The following is a 19,388-nucleotide window of genomic DNA, read 5'->3' on the forward strand; positions in this document are numbered from 1 at the left end:
TTTTAAGTTAGAGGGCACTGTGTTCCTCGTGAAAAAAGTTAGTCTGGTGAACTATCGGGGGGTTGTGAGAGGCAGGGAGGATTTCAATATTAGTGCAGACCAGCCAACAGACTTTGTCATACTCAGCATGCAATGTGACTATTAAATATGCTTGTATGCTTCACTGCTCTCCATTGTGTTGCATTTCGCTGGTTTCAATTTGGACTTCAGTCTGTACAGTACAGATGAATAAAAATCACTTTCTCAATAGTATTTCAATCGGGGTGTGTGAAAACATTGCTGTCTCCCAATGTTGCCGTGACAGAAAAGAATTGAAAACCACTGCACTAGGGGTACAAGTACACAAATTGCAGGGGGTACGTGGAAACATTTAATTTTCAAGATGATGAGTAAATCTTGTCAGTTATTTCATATTAAGCCCGCAATAAAATGGAACGTGTGTGCTACAGCTAGTTTCCCCAGGGAGACAATAACCTGTGGAACAACTGCGCCAAAGTCACATTCTACTTTTGGAGAATTATCAATATATATGAGTGAAGAGGTACTCATGGATAAAAAGGCTCTCAACTTTTTTTCACAAAAAAGGTTGTGCAATACTGGACTACATAACAGTTGCCCATCTATATGCATTTATAAACCCTAAACCTAGACAGGCTGACTAGAGATAATAATTTTCTTCCATCTTCCTGCTCCTTCAACCAAATAGCCGCTTCTTCCTCTGTGGGGGTGACGTACAGTTAGGTCCATATATATTTGGACACTGATGCAACTTTTGTTTTTTTGCCCTTTTCCTGAAACATACTCCAAAGATATGTATGTTACATGGAACAGACATGAGGTGTGCCACGCAGAAATTCTGCCCCCCATTTTTTTTTTATCTACCTATTTCCGTGAGGCCCTGAATTGTCCTCACTTGCCCCCCATACAGCGCCCCTGGGTCCATATGTACATACTGTAACATGTAATGAAAGTGTGTGTTCTTCCATACAGGGATGCAAAAATTGAAGGATACTGGTTGCTACCTTGATATACTTTGTACATTACTTCATTACTTTGAAGATGTACAAGAGGTGGTCTCCAGGCCGCATTTTAGACACTTGCATGTCTTTCAAAGCATTATGACCACAACCCATGGGGGACATAAAAGAACATACAATAAAGGTGTAGATGCAAACTGTGTGTGTGTATTTGTGTGTGTGTGTTGAGAGCTAGACAGAGGGAGTGAGAAAAACAGTGTGGGGGGGATGCATGCCAGCAAACCATGTGAGGGGACATGCGTGGTGGAGGTAAGGGGGTTGGGGGGGTGGATTGTTGCAAACAGGGATTTGCAGCAGTGGGGAAAGAAAGAAAGGGGGCAGTGGCACTCAGTGACATATCGACACTCACACACTCCTCTGTCAGTCACACAGTCAGTGCGTCCATTATTTGTGTGTGTGTGTGTGTCTGTGTGATGTTGACAACCGCTCATCCTTCATCTCTATGACTGACGGTAAGTTCATACTTTTTTTTTTTGCCGGCGTGTGTGTATGTCATGGTAGTTCTGGTCCAGACCCAGACCAAGCCCTCCGTGCATCACATCACTTGTTTGCTTTCCTTCCCTGTCCAGCCGTAGGGGGTCAAACTAATGAGGTGTACTGCAGAGCCACAAGTCAAAGGTGTTTTTTTTTAATTACATGTTCATTTTAATCACAACAATTTTATCTGAAGGCCTGTAATTAGCACTGGAATAACTTTCCCCCTATGCTGCTGAAACATTCTAGATTGGCTGACAGGTAAGAACTTGTCTTATAAAACATACAAAAATATAACTTTGTTGTTTTCATTGCATATTTTTCCATTTACTTGTAACCCCCAATTGAGGAGCTATGTATTTAGCATAATTTTGCTCATTAAATAGTTTTCACCTCTAAAAGTGTGGTTGGGTTCCTGTTGAAAGTATGTACTCTGGATTAGTCTAACCGTAATTGGATTTAGCCTCGGAGACTTGTGAATCTTTGTGTCAAAAATGATTAAACCCTCTCAGAGTTCTTGCACGTCGACATATCTTTCATAATATTTTTTTGCGACTATAATCTAGTGAGGATAAGCGGTATAGAAAATGGATGGCTGGATAACTATAAAGGACATTGGGGGTGCCCCCAAAGGGTTGTGGTAAAAATGTTGTGGCGGACATGCTAGCATACATTTAATACAGATATCATCAAAGTTATATAATCATTACACAAATGGACAACGAGTTGACAAATCCCACCTGTGCCTCTGCAAATACGTCATGCTTGATGGCGGCCATGTTTTTTTACACACGTGCTTCTCAGTTCCCTAAAGCTGTATCCCAAATTCCATGGCGTGGGTGTTGTGTGGAGCGCGTTGATCTGAGAAATTCTAAGTCAATCAGACATATCTGTGGTAAAAACTTTACAAACGAGTACAGTAAATGAGCATCTAACTCAGTGGATAACTAAATGGATTGACCTAGATGGAGTGATATGCTTTCACCACTCTTCAATGTTTTTTTTAGATAGTTAATTTACGTACAGAGCCAATGCATATTGATAAACATTTCTGTCATTCAATATGCCAGAATTAGCCAAGCCAATAAACTTTTGTATGTGTTTATTATTTTGTATTTGTTTATTATCATATGTTCAGAATCGCCTAACGTACATCCTGCTCGTTGGATTCATTACAATTTTCAATAAGTCCATAATTTTAAAAGCTACTTGTACGAAACCTGGCCAGAATTTTTTTTTAATTATTATTACTGTTATTATTATTCCGGGGTGAAATATATGTCATATTTTCTTGAGTAATGCATGAGTTTTAATGAGTTTCGGCTGTTGATGATAGTGTTATATCATCAATACTAGCAAAAACTAAGCGCTTTTCACTGTTGTACAGCAAAGACAATGAAGGCCTCCTCTATTTCCAAAAGCAGGCCCATGCAGGAGGAGTGTATCTCGGTCTTGACCAGGGCAAACTTTTAATGCCATTCTCTGCCTTGCGTCTTTCTTCCAGGACTAGAAACACAAAGCCAAGGACAGAAGGAAGCAGACTTTAAAAAAGAGGAAGCTCTACAGTCAACCCTGTCATCCCCCCTGCTGCTGTCTATGAGCCGCTCTGAGGCTCTAAGTTGGATTTCCCAGCATTCCTGACAGTAGCAGAAAGCCTGTGGAAGCAGCAGCAGAAGACACCATGTCCTCACCTTCCCTCCCCATTGCCTCCCTCCCCCCGAGCCCATTGGCCATGGAGTACCTCAACGACTTTGATCTCCTCAAGTTCGAAGTGAAACCTGACACGCCTCCGCACTCCACTCAGTGCGTGTTCCCCAAATCTGGCTTGCCCCATGACCCCTCCAGCTCACCGTACGCCAGCCAACCTCCACAGGACTCCAGTTTGAGCTCCAGCCCTTACAACTCACTGCCGCCCTCGCCGACGCTAAGCGACGCCCACCCTCCGCCTTCGGGCTCATCCTCCCTGTCTTCATCCTCCTCCTCCATCTCCTTCCCGCTGTCCATCTCCAACAGCTTCACGTCAGGTGTCAGCTCCGGCTCTCAGGGGAACACAGATGTAAGCCCGGCGCACAGCGGGGCTCAGGGTCCCACCCCGGCCTCACTGGAGGATCTCATCTGGTTTGCTGCGCTGCAGCAACAGTTTGGAGGGGAAGTCACGGGGCCCGCTACACTGCTCGGCACGCTGGGTGGGAGTGGTGACAGAGAGAGGGCGCCAGTCAATGGTTTCATAGGCTGTGAGGACGCCGTGGAGGCTTTGCTGAACACGGCTGCCGCTGCAGTCACCTCACAGGTACTTCTTGTTTCTCTAGTCCATCATTAATCTTCTGTCATACGCCATCTTTAGCTTCCATTCCTCCATCCCCTCAGTTTCCAGGTCTTTCTCAGAGTTCAAGCAGCAACCTGGGAGACTCGGGAAGCGACAGCGGCGCCGACGTGTCCTGCGCCAAGGGGACAGACATGTGCCACCGCCCACTCGTGTTTCTATCCTCAAACACCCCCTCGCTGCCTAACGGCACTGCCACCTCTGCTCCCTATCCACAACCCCTAAGCCCTCAGGGCCGCCTCGTCCCCCACCAGCATCACCACCATCATCAGCATCACCTTCTCCATCCCATGCATGGCGGCCATCACCATCATCATCACCCACAAGTCAGTCAGGTATTAGGAGCTGTTAATAGTCTCAAACTATTTCTGTCCCTGAACGTCTGATGTGTCATATTGCACGATATGTGGTGTGGTGATGCTATTGCAGTGGTTCTTCACGGTTTCGATGAGTCAGTTATGTGACATTGCTTGGCCAATCAGTGCTGCGGGGAATTTAGTGCGCTCAGTAGTCGACGTGTGAATGACGTGGTAGTACGTTGTGTGATTTCTTTCTTAACAATGTAATCCATACATCCAATTTTACTTGCTTATTTTGTGGAAAGTTAGAAAATGCTTGATCAAGTGATACTGCTCAAAAGTGAACAAAAGTAAGCAACATTAGGGATAAAAAAAGACTTTTTTTATGATGTATGGTTCAGATGATGTGGTTGTTTGGGGTGGGGGCAGGAGATTTGTTTGTCACATCTGTGGTCTTGTGAAGATCCTCATGCTGTGTTGACCTTCCCCAGTTATGTGCCACCGCCGTGGACTTGTTGCATATGGCTGGTGTTGCTGTCGGCTGTGACATCCTTTTCAGACATTGGTGAAGGGTGCTGCCATTTGGTCATTTTTCCCTTGTTTCCTATTACTAGTACTAGTGAGGTGATCACATGGTCTATGCATTGCCCCAGGGTTCCTGGATAGAAATACTGGAGTAAAGTCTGGAATAAACTGCTTGTATTGGAATATTAATATTGTAGATTTTAGATGTGGGAAAATATAATTTTTTGGCTGATAGAGAGATATCAATGTCAGATTGGGGACATCCCTATCTTTTGTGCTGCCCGTGGGTCGTATTATTGTGAGACACTCATTACATATTCATAAGTCCTGATCCAACTATGCTGCAAAGGCACATTTATAATCACATTGTCAGGTTAAACATCACATTACTTTGCCAGAACAATATTTCGTCACACTCACATAATCAAGCTTGATTTTTTTTTTTTTTACAAAGCTATCTCTCCACTTCAGTGCCTCTTCTCTCAAAAGAGCAAACAAGTCAGGAAGATGATAGATTTTTGTTATGTTTGCTGCTCATAAACAGGCTCTGGGGATATATTACTGTTAGAAGATCATAAAAAAAGTCAGTTGTGCATTAGGAGAGCCTTTAAAATTCAATTTAGGCAGAGCAATGCAGTAAATTATGTGTGGATAAATTGGAAATGAAAGCCTGATATGAAGTCGTGGACTTATTGGTTGAAGTTAATCATGCAAAATAAAATGCTGCCTTTCACAGAATGTGCTCTATTGTGTGCACACAGCATTCAGGTATTACATTTCAGAGTACTTGTTGATGGAGATGTCTGGGTGGATCTTTGAGAGCTCTATGTGGAGCGCAGTGCAAGCTTATAATAATATCTGCTATTATTGCCTTGCATAATCCTGATAACTGTCACCCACACTTAGTCCGATTACGTGACAGATTATGGCCATGTGCTGCTCAAATGTTTCCTCCGACAAGCCACGATAACACTCGCCATAGTATAAATATATGCAGTGGCAATCATCACTAGCATGTGTAGCACTGAATAAACAACATATTCTCCATCTGTTCGCAGTGTGGCGCGAACGAGCGCTTCTCCGACGAGCAGCTGGTGAGCCTGTCGGTCCGTGAGCTCAACCGCCACCTGCGGGGCGTCAGCAAAGATGAGGTGGTGCGCCTAAAGCAGAAGCGACGCACCCTCAAGAACCGCGGCTATGCCCAATCCTGCCGCTACAAGCGCTTGCAGCATCGCCATGCCCTGGAATCGGAGAAGCACGTGCTGACGCAACAGGTAGATACATGGTGCCCATGCCTAGGCTCCAACAGAATTTGAGTGGGGTTATAATAATGTGTTTTAAGGATGGAATTATTTACATTTATGTTTTTAGCCAATTAACTAGATGAACCAAACACAAACAGTGTTTGGTTTGGTTGCCAAACACTTTGATCACTGTTTTCCAAAGTCTAAGCTGATGTGAGTGAATGTCTTGTTTTGCCTAAAACACACAGGTTTTTAAAGAAATGTACATATGTTTAAATTTGAGAGGCTGAAATCAGATGACATTTCTATGTTTAAATGAAAAAATTATAAATCAAATACCTAAATAGTTGTTGATTAATTGGATGACTGATTAATCATCGATTTGTGTGCTGCTGTTTCAATACGATTCGTTTGTTTTGGGAGGAGGTTTTAATGAAGGTGTGAAAATTATAAACCCCTATCCTAATCCTGACCAGAGGTGCTTTTTTTTTAACAATTTCCAACCATTGCCATATATGTAGTAGCTTGGTTATTAATTTGTCCCAAAAGGTCAGACAAAAACTGAAATGCACGAATACCGAAGCAATTTTTGCCATAGAAAATTAATTAAACCCAATTAATCCCTTCAACCTACACCTACGAATATGAACAAAATACATTTTATTGCCATAATTATAGTTTTACATGCAGACAATAAAATGTTAAATGTAAATAATCTTGTAGAACAATAGCCGCTGAACTAAAATAGTATATTAGTTTAAAATAAATATTAAATATAATACATAAATATTAAATATACTGTTCAATCTTCAGTGCAATCCCACTCAGCTCACGGTAGTCTCTCTGGTAGTCTCTTGGGTTAGCGCCGTGAGCACTTCCATCTCACGTTCCCCATGACGACAGACAGCAAACATGGTTGATACCGTCTATGTCCAGCAACCTTGATATCGTCTTTTTTGCTGTTCACTCCCACTATGCGCACATCGCCACAGGGATCTACGATCACCATGCACAGCAAAAGGGTGCTCAAAGCTAACAGCTGCTCCCAGGTGGAAACAATGGAGCAAAGAGCAAACTACAAACGTAACAAGATGAACATCCATAGCTGCAGACATGCTTAAGGGGTCGGCATTGCACAAAAAACTATTAAACACTAAAAACGCAGCAGAAGACACAGAGCTGCATTAACTGGCTTGGCACTCAGGCGGCGCCAGCTGTGCCATCTTGAAACATGAGACCTTCCATCAAATCCACTCTATATTGATATGCTCGATATATCAATATATCGATAACAATAGGCTTGTTTTTGATATCGTGCTTTTTTTTATTTCAATGTATTGGCCAGCTCGAGTTCTGCCTGCCACCATATGTCGCTAGGATAGATGATCAAAGATACATTATTTGTGGTAAGTGAATAACTAAAACCAGTTAAGATAAATTGGATAATTTCCCACAGCACACTAATGTGCCATTGTACAGTGGCACACTGCAATAGATGACAAAGTAAATATAGTAATGAGATATCCTGGAGTATTTAAACATTCTCCCTTTTGGTTTTCTTTTCATGTCATTTATTTCATATTTCTTTGTCAACTTGTGCACCAAGAAAAAAAACACAACCAGGAATAGCCTGCGAGCCGGACTTTGGACAACCCTGCAATTTGATGCAATTCACTAAAACGCAACTCCCTAAAAGCTCAGCAAAAACAACTACACAAAAACAGAAGACGATTCAGACAAAGTATTTAAATATCGAAGGGAACAGTCATTAATAATGCCATAAATCCTAACTGCGACTAATACGACCTAGCATGAAAGCTAACGTTAGCTGTTCCGAACGGTGCAAAATGCATTCCTCCTACACTTAAAACCCACTGGACATGAATCAAAACAGTCATATTACGAAGCGATGCATACAAATTTTGTCTTACCTTTTTCTGTTCAGAACTTTGTTTCATAAGACTGAAGCTTCGGTCTAAGCCATTGTTTTACATTGACACGACACAGACTTCCGTTTCTCGCCTGTGATCGTGGACACACATTATTATTTATATTATATTTATTATTTATTTATTCTATTATTTAGAAGAATAGGATGTTTGCAATAGGAGTTTTAGAGCAACAACTTTCATAGCACTCAAATATCAAAAACAATATTGACGAAGAAATAAATGCAACAAGTATTGGAAGAAGTGAAAAGGAGGACCATTTTGACATGGTGTAGGATTTAAGAGGTCAAAGGTCACCTATTGATGTGTTTTTATTAGTCTTATGGAAAATCTCGCCTTGATGCTGGTATTTAGTTTAGTGTAGTTTTAAAAGCACTTTTAGTTATCCATACTGGGACAATGCTGTCATACGTGTCTGTATATTCAATGCTTATGAGCTATATTAGTCCTGAGTTTGTAAACAATAAAACAATATATTTGAACAACACAACAAAAACACTAATATTTATGTGCATAAACATAGAGGAGAAATTAAACATATCACTTATCATACTAATTTTGATCCAATACTATCCTGCTATTGATAATATCGATATTTGGATATATCTGCTTTTTATCAACACTAGCATAGCTATGTGAGCTACATTTTGACAGCTAGTGAACTTTTTGCTGTAGAAAAACATAATCAACAAGCTTACAGCTCCCGCATCCATAGGTGACTGATGGCTAGTCAGCAGTGCTCCTGGCTGCATTTTAAGATGTGTAGTGAAGCCTGAAGAAGGGTGTTTTCGGTTCATGACGTCATTAAAAACAAGCAACTTCTCTCAAAAGTGGAGCAAATGAGACATGTGATAGACTGTGGTGCTCATAAACACATATTACTCTTACACAATCATTGAAACCTCACCTTTGTATAACTTTTTCTTTCACTTCCTCAGTTGGAACAGCTACAGTGTGAGCTGACTCGGGTGCTGAGGGAGCGAGACGCTTACAAGGCCCGGTACGAGAAGCTCCTCAATAACAACCACGGCGCCGGCGAGGCCCCGACAGGCCGCGGCGGCAGTCCGCCTTCACCGCCATCCGACTTCTTCCTTTGAGTGGAAAACACATGATGAGAGCAAAATGGACTGTTGATTTCAGTTGGGTTGAACTCAGCTCTAGGCTGCTTTTTGGACTACATACACTGTGAATGATCGTTGCACTTGCTCGAAAGGGGGGGGGTATACATTATATGAGCAAAAGTCTTGGGACGCAACACTTAACCAATCAGTGGTTCGGCTAGATTATAATATTGTAATTATGCACATTAGCAAAACATTTGAGACAATTCTTCCAACATGACTGTTCCCCATCATTCTTCTGGATAAGGAAATTCACTCCAGAATGCTTTTGTCCATATAGTGGTAAGTGAAATGGTTTTATTTTGTCTTAACACTGCTGAGCAATTAATCAATGCAGTAATAATAATAGAGTTTCCAAAGACTGAGGCTGGAAAATGTAGTTATTATTTTTTTAAATACTGTACAAAAGGCTGCTAAAAGCTGCAGAGATGTGAGTAGTGCAGTAGTTTGGACGACATATATACAGTGTATATATATATACTGTATATCCACAGCATCCAAGCTGTTGTTCGCCAGCTAATATTTCACAGTTGCCTACCAAAGTGTTCACAGCTCACCAGGACTTGTTATTTCTTTTGTAAGATGAATCACAGCACATTGAAGAATGTACAAGGATGATGGCCAATCTTCCATGAATAGTGGGTCAATTGTGCTTGTTTTTATGCAACAACAAAAAAAAGATCTATTTTGTGCTAACTGGAAATGGCACCTTTGAGTTCTGCTGTTTGCTTGTGGGTTTGAACATACAAAGAACTGCTATTTGAGGTGTGCTGTACTATAAAGACGAGGGGAACCCCATCACAGCAGAGTGTGCTGTGTGTGCTGGAGTCCACTTCTAAGCTATTCCGAAAGCCTGAATGTGGCACTGCTGTGGGCTACATCATCATCATCATTATCATAAGTAATATTGCAGGGAGACAATCAATTCATGGCGACACCCCTCTTAATTGTCCCATGAAGGCGTTGCCAGGGTTTATGCATTAGAGCTATTTATTTTGTTTTGGGTGTATTTATTCATTTATTTATTCAGTATTTATTCATTGTTTAACTCTGTACTCACTCTAATTCATTCAATTTTATCCCATTAGTGTGCATTTGACTTTCTTACAGGACAAGCTGACCCAAATTAAGATTTTTTTTTTGTAGTATTTAAGTATTTAAAATGAATATAACAAAAACAAAATAATAATGATGGCCATTAGGAAGGGTTCCCGCTCCTACTGTAGTGTGGTTTCACATGAAATAAACTTGACAGACTTTACCATACTCTGACTCTGTTTATATATGAAATCAACACTACACTGCAGCAACTCACTGACTCCTTCCCACATACAGTCATCCCTCGTTTATTGCGGTTAATAGGTTCCAGACACAACCACTATAAAAGAAATGAAGGAGGATTAAATATTAATAAACAGAATATTTTCATAGTTAAACCATAGAAAAAATGTTTATGACTTTCTAAATATGTTTTTACCATGATTGGAGCCATGTAGACATAAAATAACACTACTAGAGTCACACAAAATGGGAGGATTTTTTTTTTACTTTATCATGTCAGACATGCCATGGCTGGCTCCATGTACTGTTAGGATAATGTAATGTAAGTCATCAGTATAACATTACTGACGCCTAGTGACCAGAATACTACATACAACGGATGGATGGATGGATGGATGGATGGATGGATGGTTAAAAAATGTTTTAAAAACATGATTGAGCGAGGGAGCGATGTTCGAACCACGATGTAGTGAGGTAATGTATTGAAAAAAAACAGCACAAAAATGTTTGGACAAGCAGAAACCTTCACAACAGAAATGAGGCGCTATTATGAAGGCATATTAAGGCAAAGGTAAAAAGAAAAGTACAGTAGATCAATACTTTTGCAAGGTTCAAAGTTCTAAGACTAAACTAAATATCATATCTCATTGTTGTGTTGTGGTTGGATATTGTTTGTTTCCTCCATTTTGCTATTACAGCAAAGCCAGTGCCTCAAAACTTGTGCACATGTTTGCATGGCTACTTGTTGCTAGGCAGAGTTCCGAGAGCTCAATCCCAAACAGTCCCATTGACCAATGAAAAGAATGTCATAGAGCCGCCACGCTCCAAACCCTTTTGCGAATAAAAGACAATTGCAACGATTTGGAAATAGAGAGGAACCCATTTATGTCAAAGCGCGGTTTTCGACATTGACTTCAGCAGGGCCAACTTAAACAGGTTCCACTGTCGCACCACTGCTCTGTATTAACTATAGAACACACAATGGCCCTGATGCATTGTCCCCTGTGCTGTGGCCGTCTATGGTGTCATTTTGTAGCTTTCCATTCAGCTCTCTGAGCATCTGTCAGTCTTGTGCAGCCATCCAGGCCTATTCTCTCCATCCTGCCCTGCAGCCTTTATCTGTGGCCCTCTATTGGGGGGAGCCAGTGACCCCGCATGGGATGACCTCATCTTCAGCTCTGCCTCCCTCTCTGTGGGTCTCTCGCTCTCTCTCTGGCCGGTAGAATAGACGCAGGATTAGGGTTATAATAGCGGCCTGGCAGCTCACTGCCGGAGTCTATTGTGTCTTTGTGTGTGTGGGAGGGGGTGCAGCACTCGTGGCCACACTTGCATTCTGACTGGGAACATGCCCAAATATGCCCCCTGGATTAGAAAAGAGGTGGACAGAAAGGAGAAACGGGTCTGACAGCCATAAAGGTCACATGTGGACACAGAGGGGTTGTGAGTGTTAGATCTGGAAGACCCAGATAACAGGAGGTCCATTTAGGTATGAGTCAATCCCCCACAAAGCACACCTGAGCTCCCAAAGAGACCGTCAAACCATACCCAATGGGAGTCTATACGTGGTTTTAATAGATTTTTAGAAAAAATATTGCATTTTCCAAGCTGTCTAAGCTGTGTGGGGTTCGCCACACAGTGAATGACACAAGTCCAATTATTTATTTACTTCAGTGCCATAAATGACAATTTTTTAAATGAACCCCGCACCCCCCAACTTTTGGCTTTTCCCTGTCAGGGATTGCCTCAAGTCAATCATATGAATGTTATAGGCTTAGTTTTTTTCTTTAGTTTTCTTTTCTTTTTTACACAGGCTGCTCCTACTGGCTGGGAATCAAACATATGCCTGCTGGTGTAGTTTTAAAATGTAATATTACTCCAGTATTCTTGATATATTCTGACTTTATTCTCATAAAATATAACATAACACAACTTGTGATAACAACTTTGTGTTAACAAAATGTGTTGCATGTTATGACTATTTTCTTGTAATATTAGTATAGTATGTATATTATACTTATATTAATAGTATTAATATTTATATAAATATTATAATATTAGTAATATTGTACTATTCCCATAAATTACACATACGTTTTTAATATAATTGTACGACTTTGTCAAGCAACATTCTGACTTAATTCTTTAAAATAATATTCCAAATAATAATAATTATTAAATATTCCAAATTATATTTTTCTATATTCCAAATAACTATTTTTTCATAGTACTATAACTTGATTCCTGTGAATTACACATACATTTTTAAATATGATTTTTCAACTTTCTTCCAGCAATATTCAGACTTAATTCTCTGATTATTGGTTTTTTAATGTGATTTTTTAATGGTTTTGTAATATTACAACTGTTATAATAATTAGTTATAATAATATTGAATCAATTATCACAAAATCTGTAATATGTTTCCTATAACACTGCAACTTTATCTACATAATATCCCTATTTTGTTCTACTTACATAATTCTACAACTCCATTCTCTCACATAATATTTGTCTTCCCCTGCCTACGGTAATATTTGACTTTATAAACGATTACTTGTGCTATGTTTGTTTCATTTTTCATTTTTTATTCGTGTGTGAGATCCCCATAAAGCCGAGATTACTAGTCAAAGCCCAAACATTGTTGGACTGCACCCCTTCACTGTGCATAGAGGATTTGTCCTTTCCTGCCCCCTAGCGGAAGCTCATGCGTTGCTCCCAATTTATGGAAAAATCTCAACTAAATATCCCCTTTTGACACATTTGAGAATTGTGTGTTGCTTTTGTGTCATTTGCTAACGCATGAGCAGTCGCTAAAGTCAGCAATATATGCTCATTTAAAGCAGGGAATTTGAGACTTTTTGCAGATAGAGTGGGAAAAAGAGGCGGGCTAAGACGCACGGTGAAGTGAGAGAGATAGAGTTAGAGAGAGAGTGATAGAGAAATCTTATCGCGTGGTAGAGGCAGAGAGCCGCCTGACAGGTGAGGAGGGATCGCTGCCTTGCACGCGCTCAGGCGATCAACGTGAGTGGGTTCGGTGGAGGATGTAGTGGTTTGTTTTGTCGTCCTCTTTCCTCCTCCTCACCCTCCTCATCCCCGTCGTGTCTCAGTGTGCAGATGCCGACAGATGTGCCCGAAGACGGAATCAGAAGTGATGAGGACCCGGTCAAGGTATGGCTCTATTTAGTCAATCAATCAATATTACACTATATGAATGTTATGGTTTACATTCCTAGATAATTCAGTAAATTGATGTTATAGCCCGACGTTTGTCCACCAGAGGCTGCCATAAAGACACTTGGAAGAGTCATAAAATTATTGTTAGTTACTCTCTGGTGATGCAATGATTGAAAAGTGATATAAACGTGAATGCTTACCAGTATTTGATTGAAGCAGTTGGGTAAATAAAGGAGAGTGTGGTCTCAGGATATCAGGTTTTCTACATGTCATATGTGTCCAAATATGAGAAAAATCTAACATCTTCTTCACTCCACTTTTGAGAGAAAAGCCACTCAAATGCTGGCTTTTGAAGCTGCAGCTTAGCAAGATGTCATGAAGGAAATACCTCCTTCTTTATGAACATGATAGCACATCTCTTGCTAGATGAGCCCTCCCCATGTATACGCCCACCACTTCGCAGAACTTTGTGGAAACCCCCCCACACAAAGAAGTAGGCTTTGCTACACATCTTAAAATAACCATCAATTCTGAGTCAGCTACAGACGTGGGAGTTGTAAGTTTGATCTTTTTCTCTGCAGCAAATAAGCAAACACAGCATGAGTTGAAATCGAAAAGAGGCTTTGCTACAAATCTTAAATGCCAGTCAGTCAAGCAGGCTTGGTGATGTGTGTGGCAGGGATGTGCGGATGTGCCTTACCAGGCATGAACTTCACTGCACATCACAGGTAAATAAGCGCATTAATTGCACAAAGTGCTTGGAGACATACACTCTGTCCTAAACACAAGCACAGCTCATTAGCATTAAAGCTACATACACACAAAACTATGGAAGACCCCCGTAGCACTTACTAAATGAATTCATTTATCTTCTCTACAACTTGTACTCACTCAGGTTGCAGGGAGCCTATCCCAGATGAATTGAGCGAGAGGTAGTGTACACCCAGTACTGGTCACCCACCAATCGCAGGGCAGAAACAGACAAACAACAGATGTTGTCACACATGTTACACTTCATATCACGTCTTTTGAAAGCCCATATTTGTATTTTTGTTCATTTAGCCATTGTTATGCTTGAAAATGTTTAATTTAAGCCATGAATACATCCAATTTACTTAGATATGCATTTTCTACTAATAATAGACCATATTCAACCACAAAACAGCTATATTTAATGAATGAATATTGTTAAAACAATAGAGTGAGCGCACAATGTTGGAACCACGATGTAGCGAGGGACGACCACATATGTCAAAGGTGTATTATTGTGCTTCTTGGAGCCAATCACTGGAGACAGGTATGGACAAACACAACTCACTTGCATTAAAGCAACAGACACACAACATGGCAAGCCCCCAGTAGGGCTTATTAAAGCACTACAGGCAGATACTTTAAATACGCCATCGTGGGACCCCTCTAAAGAGTTGCCAAATGCTACAATATGGCAACATTGAACAGGTGAAATGAAGAAGAAGAGATGGGGGATATTGCTTTTTCATTGAACTTTCTAATAATTGTGCACAAATGTCACTTTTAACTTTCTTAAATATGAATAATTCTAAGTCTCCTACCGTTGAGTTTAGCCTTAGTCCGTCTCACCTTGTTCTCATGTACGTCAATGTTCTCGTCTCCTCCAGTGTGACACCATGACCCTGTCCAGCACGCCAGCCATTCGCAGGGGAAGCACCCCGTTGCCAATCAAGCACCAGCTCAGGCGGGAAGAGGCTGTCCACGATGACTGCGATTGGTCCTTGGATGCCGCTGGACCGTCAGCTTCCCCGATCCGCTTCAGCCCTGCCTTGGTTGACACGCCGACGGTGACACTGGAGGACAGGCCCGATGGCCCTTTGAGGATCGCCCTCCTGGGGCAGAACGGCGTGGGGAAGTCATCTCTGGCCTTCGCCCTGGCAGGAGATGTGGACAGGATGGCGTCAGTGGATTCTGACGGTACAAAGATGTTTGAGTGGTATTAGCATTGTTATTTTTTGTGGGCTAGAAAGGCTAATTGCTGCTGCCCCTGTCCTCAGGGGAAGGTCACATGCACGCTGTCATTGTGGACGACGAGGAGAGCGCCATCATTATCTACGACAGCTGGAGACATGTGAGACATTGCTTCCGTCCACACAACCACAAACATACAGTAGAACTTCCAAATGCCTCCAAAGAGGCGAAAAGTTGGAGTTCAACAATTTTCTGTAAAAATTAGCTTTTTGGGGTCTTTTTATTGGTGAAGTCATTACAGAAGGATACCATTAGTTGCAAAAAGCAATTGTGTGACGATAACCTTAGAACAGGAAATGGCTTTTACTGCAATATAAAAGAGGGGTTCAGCACATGTCACGTTGAGCATATAATTACTTAAATAGTACATACGTATAGCAATACCCATACAAGGCAGTATGCAAACACCTTTTTACTTTTACTTTATTTTATTTTTATTACACAGCGGTTTTGATTATTTGTGTTTCACTGTTTGGAGATTTTTGTATCTCTGACAGTGTGAAAAACCTGTGGTAAAAAATTATTTTTTTGACCACATGTCCCTTCATTATCAGGTATATTGCACAACACAGCAGAACCGATGTTGTAATAATGATAAAGAGCAGGCTGTTTGGCCAACATCAAGACTTATGATGAGTTCATTGTAAACAAAGGGACAGTGTGTGACACATTTGAGTTTCACACCAACAGCTCAGGAGACATACCAACATTTTAAAGCACATGCAGAGGTAGATAAAGTTGCTGGATACTGATAATTCTTCAAATGCAGCTACTTCCATCTGGTGGCATTTAATACAAAAAATGCATAGAAGTGTACATCAGGCGGCCCATATCTTTTGACCTGCCGCTAATTAGACTGCTTTTGCAACCATAGGAGGCTTAGCGGGTAACTGAATCTAAGCATTAATATGGAGTGCACTACATGGCTGCGACCAGCAGAGGCGCTGTGTCATCAACCATCTTCTCCATCCATTTCCACCAAATGTGTGTGGACAACCTTTGAACCTTGAACTACTTTAATATAGATAGAAGATACAAGTAGCATATTAGCATGTGAACACGTTATTGTGTGTCCTTCATTCTGATTCCATTGTGATTGGAAAAAAAACAAAAACAATCGTCTAGCTCCCAAAGACGTCATGACGACCAGGAGAGAATGAATGTGCTCATTACTGCTTTGTTTTGCACTGTCTCCTCTTTCCCCTCAGGCACCATTCAGAGGTGTGTGTGTGCTACCCACAGATGTGCAAAATGACTGCATTGACGTGTCCAATTCCTGTGGGAGTGTGGCAACACAAACAGACACGATCGCTGTTGTTTTTATGGTGGTGTTCATTGGCATTCATTTATGAAAATGTGTTGATCGCAATGTAGTCTTCACGAGTAACCGGTTGTTTTAATTTGAATGTAATTATTACAATTACTACAATTAATGTTTGTTTCAAATCTCTTTGGCTTGGAAACAGTGAGTGTGTGTCACTGAGAATTCAAGTAGATGTGGTACAAGGGCACTTCTTGTGTGCATTACTTCTGCCACGGAGGCTATATATTTTTGAAGGTTGGTTGACACACAAAAAACGATGAACTACCAATTGCGGGGTGGCATGTGGCGGGTAAAAAAAATTATTTTGGTGGAAATTCGAGTAACAAAGTAAATGACCACTTGTTGCATTGGGGCAAGTGTTGCAGTGATCACACAGGTCCACTAGGTGAAGCTGCAACTACAAGCTAGAGGTTGGAATACAGTTATTCATTCATTCATTTTCTACCGCTTATCCTCACGAGGGTCGCGGGCGTGCTGGAGCCTATCCCAGCTGTCTTCGGGCGAGAGGCGGGGTACACTCTGGACTGGTCGCCAGCCAATCACAGGGCACATACTATAGACAAGCAACCATTTACACTCACATTCATATCTATGGACAATTTGGAGTGGCCAATTAACAAATTAATGTTTTTGGAATGTGGGAGGAAACCGGAATACAGTATTAGATCAAATAGTCACGTTTAGGATTGTTCTGTAATACATTTTTAAGCATCTATAATGTATGTGTTGCCAGGACCTGTCTGCACTGCAGTGCGAGGTGTGCGTTCTGGTGTTCTCTGTGACTGATCGACGTAGTTTCCACCGCACAGCTCAGCTTCGCCTCCTCTTGCGAGAGACCCAGCCACAAACCCCCATCATCCTGGTGGGCAACAAGAGCGACCTGGTCCGCTCCCGTGAGGTGACCTCCCAAGGTAAAGATAGACATTTAAAAGGCAGTGATGAATATAGAGGCAGTTTTATCAGAACATACATGTAAACAGTTCATGTTGGTTCACTACAAGGCTTTTTAAAGACATTCAGGTATTTTTTGGCATTGTTAGTTATTATTTTCTCTGTCATTACCATGGCATGACGCTTTGTTATTATGGAAAAGATACTCAGCGAATGAGGAAAAACTGAGAAAATTATGAGTAAAAAAAAGATGCAATGGTACAAAAATAAATTCATGAAGTGATTTTTCTGACTTTACTATTGTAATATATGTAATATATATTCCCATAACTTTTTTTCTTTAAAAAAAGATTTTTCGCTCTCATGCTAGGAATTTACTCTTGCAGCAATATGGCTGTTACAAATGTTACTTTACTTTTTCCTTGTCTTCCCTCAGAGGCCATGTCGAGCGCTGCTCTCTTCAACTGTCTGTACTTAGAGATTTCAGCCTCTCTGGACCACCGCACCCAGGAGCTCCTGGAGTGTGCTGTACGGTTAGCGCGGGGCCAGCCCCCATGGGCCCCGGGGACCAGCCCGGAAGATATGAGCGGAGGCGGCCAACGAGAAAGCATCACTTCACGGGCCAAGCGTTTCCTGTCCAGCCTCGTTCCCCGGTACCAGCGTGAGCGGGATGTGGGCAAGTTCCTGAGGCAGAAGTCCCGGTCCTGCCACGACCTGGGGGCGCTGTGACTGGGATGATGGCAGTGATTAACAGGCTAACTCAGCTAGCTGGATGTTTGGTTAGGAGTGAGTGTGATGACAAGCTTGTAATTCCTATTTTGTACAAGGATGTGTAAATAAACAGTAGTGATACTTGCAGTCAATAAAATGCTTTCCCCCCACCCCCTTTGTTCATCACCTTGTTCATCATCTCACTTACAGCTAGTGGATGTATAGTAGTAATGCTGTTGAATCATTAGAGAGGAAGACCTGACCTTGCTGGTGAGTCATGCTGTTGGCAATGGAGAGCAGGGAACCTCAGCATCAAAAAGCAAGCAGAAGAAGACTCATAGATAGATTACTGCACGGTGAGCTGTTGTTGCCATGTTACGGTCGTCAAGGAGAGCCCAGATCATAAGAGTCATGGTTGTTGTTGTTGTAGTGAGGTTACATGTTTTATCTCCTCTGCTGGAAGGCACCACTGCAGGTGAGGAAGGTTTATGCGCACGCACACACAAATGAATTTGCAGTTTTTTGGCACTCATCTGCCATCTTCCCACTATTTTGCGCCCACCAGGATTTGGAACACAACAGGACATTTAAACCATCAGCACAGAGGAGGAGGAGGGTGATACCATGCTATATTAGGATGCAAATATACAGGGCTGTGAAAAAGTGTTTGACCCTTTCCTCATTTATTTTTCTTAGTTTGTCACACTTAAATATTTCAGATTATCAAGCAAAGGTAAATATTAGCCAATGAAAATGCATGTGAACACAAAATGCAGCATTTAAATGAAAGTTGTTATGATGGAGAAAAAAAAATCAAAACCAACATGGCCGCTGAGTTAAAACATAACTGAGATTAATTGAGAGTCTTGATAAGGTTATAAAGCCATTTCTAGCTTTTTGGACTCAAGCAAACCACAGTGAGAGCCATTATTCAAATATGGCAAAGACGTGGAACAGTGATGAAAATTACCACAAGAGTGCAGCAACAACTCATCCAAGGGGTCACAAAAGACCCCACAACAACATCCAAAGAA

The 19,388-nt window shown here is 41.4% G+C and overlaps 2 protein-coding genes across 5 annotated transcripts; both read left to right on the forward strand.

Annotated features, from left to right (window-relative positions):
- Window positions 1-1,344: 1,344 nt before the first annotated feature.
- On the forward strand, window positions 1,345-9,446 carry nrl (neural retina leucine zipper). 2 transcript variants are annotated; one of them, XM_058072292.2, is made up of 5 exons: window positions 1,345-1,489; window positions 3,016-3,801; window positions 3,879-4,169; window positions 5,717-5,932; window positions 8,790-9,446. In XM_058072292.2, exons 2-5 carry the CDS (start codon window positions 3,193-3,195, stop codon window positions 8,946-8,948), a joined length of 1,275 nt encoding a protein of 424 aa, XP_057928275.2. In that variant the 5' UTR covers window positions 1,345-1,489; window positions 3,016-3,192; the 3' UTR covers window positions 8,949-9,446. The 2 variants fall into 2 exon arrangements, with proteins under 2 accessions (XP_057928275.2, XP_057928276.2); XM_058072293.2 differs by having other exon boundaries at window positions 3,879-4,160.
- A 3,547-nt stretch (window positions 9,447-12,993) lies between these two features.
- LOC131129579 (GTP-binding protein REM 2-like) lies at window positions 12,994-18,516 on the forward strand. Of its 3 annotated transcripts, none has more exons than XM_058073279.2 (6): window positions 12,994-13,232; window positions 13,361-13,421; window positions 15,065-15,374; window positions 15,455-15,528; window positions 17,486-17,663; window positions 18,080-18,516. In XM_058073279.2, exons 2-6 carry the CDS (start codon window positions 13,368-13,370, stop codon window positions 18,370-18,372), a joined length of 909 nt encoding a protein of 302 aa, XP_057929262.2. In that variant the 5' UTR covers window positions 12,994-13,232; window positions 13,361-13,367; the 3' UTR covers window positions 18,373-18,516. The 3 variants fall into 3 exon arrangements, with proteins under 3 accessions (XP_057929262.2, XP_057929260.2, XP_057929261.2); XM_058073277.2 differs by having other exon boundaries at window positions 12,995-13,274; XM_058073278.2 differs by having other exon boundaries at window positions 12,995-13,265.
- The last annotated feature ends 872 nt before the right edge of the window (window positions 18,517-19,388 follow it).

This window comes from Doryrhamphus excisus, linkage group LG4 (assembly GCF_037039965.1).
Source record: "Doryrhamphus excisus strain RoL-2023G ecotype Guam linkage group LG4, RoL_Dexc_Guam_v1.1, whole genome shotgun sequence".
Taxonomy (NCBI): domain Eukaryota; kingdom Metazoa; phylum Chordata; class Actinopteri; order Syngnathiformes; family Syngnathidae; genus Doryrhamphus; species Doryrhamphus excisus.

Excerpts from the sequence above, each read along its gene's own strand:
- nrl (XM_058072292.2), top strand. The coding sequence starts at position 3,193 with ATGTCCTCACCTTCCCTCCCCATTGCCTCCCTCCCCCCGAGCCCATTG. Across the intron at positions 3,802-3,878 it reads CCGCTGCAGTCACCTCACAG|TTTCCAGGTCTTTCTCAGAG; the intron begins GTACTTCTTGTT and ends CCATCCCCTCAG. Across the intron at positions 5,933-8,789 it reads AGCACGTGCTGACGCAACAG|TTGGAACAGCTACAGTGTGA; the intron begins GTAGATACATGG and ends TCACTTCCTCAG.
- LOC131129579 (XM_058073279.2), top strand. The coding sequence starts at position 13,368 with ATGCCGACAGATGTGCCCGAAGACGGAATCAGAAGTGATGAGGACCCG. Across the intron at positions 15,375-15,454 it reads GGCGTCAGTGGATTCTGACG|GGGAAGGTCACATGCACGCT; the intron begins GTACAAAGATGT and ends CCCTGTCCTCAG. Across the intron at positions 17,664-18,079 it reads CCGTGAGGTGACCTCCCAAG|AGGCCATGTCGAGCGCTGCT; the intron begins GTAAAGATAGAC and ends GTCTTCCCTCAG.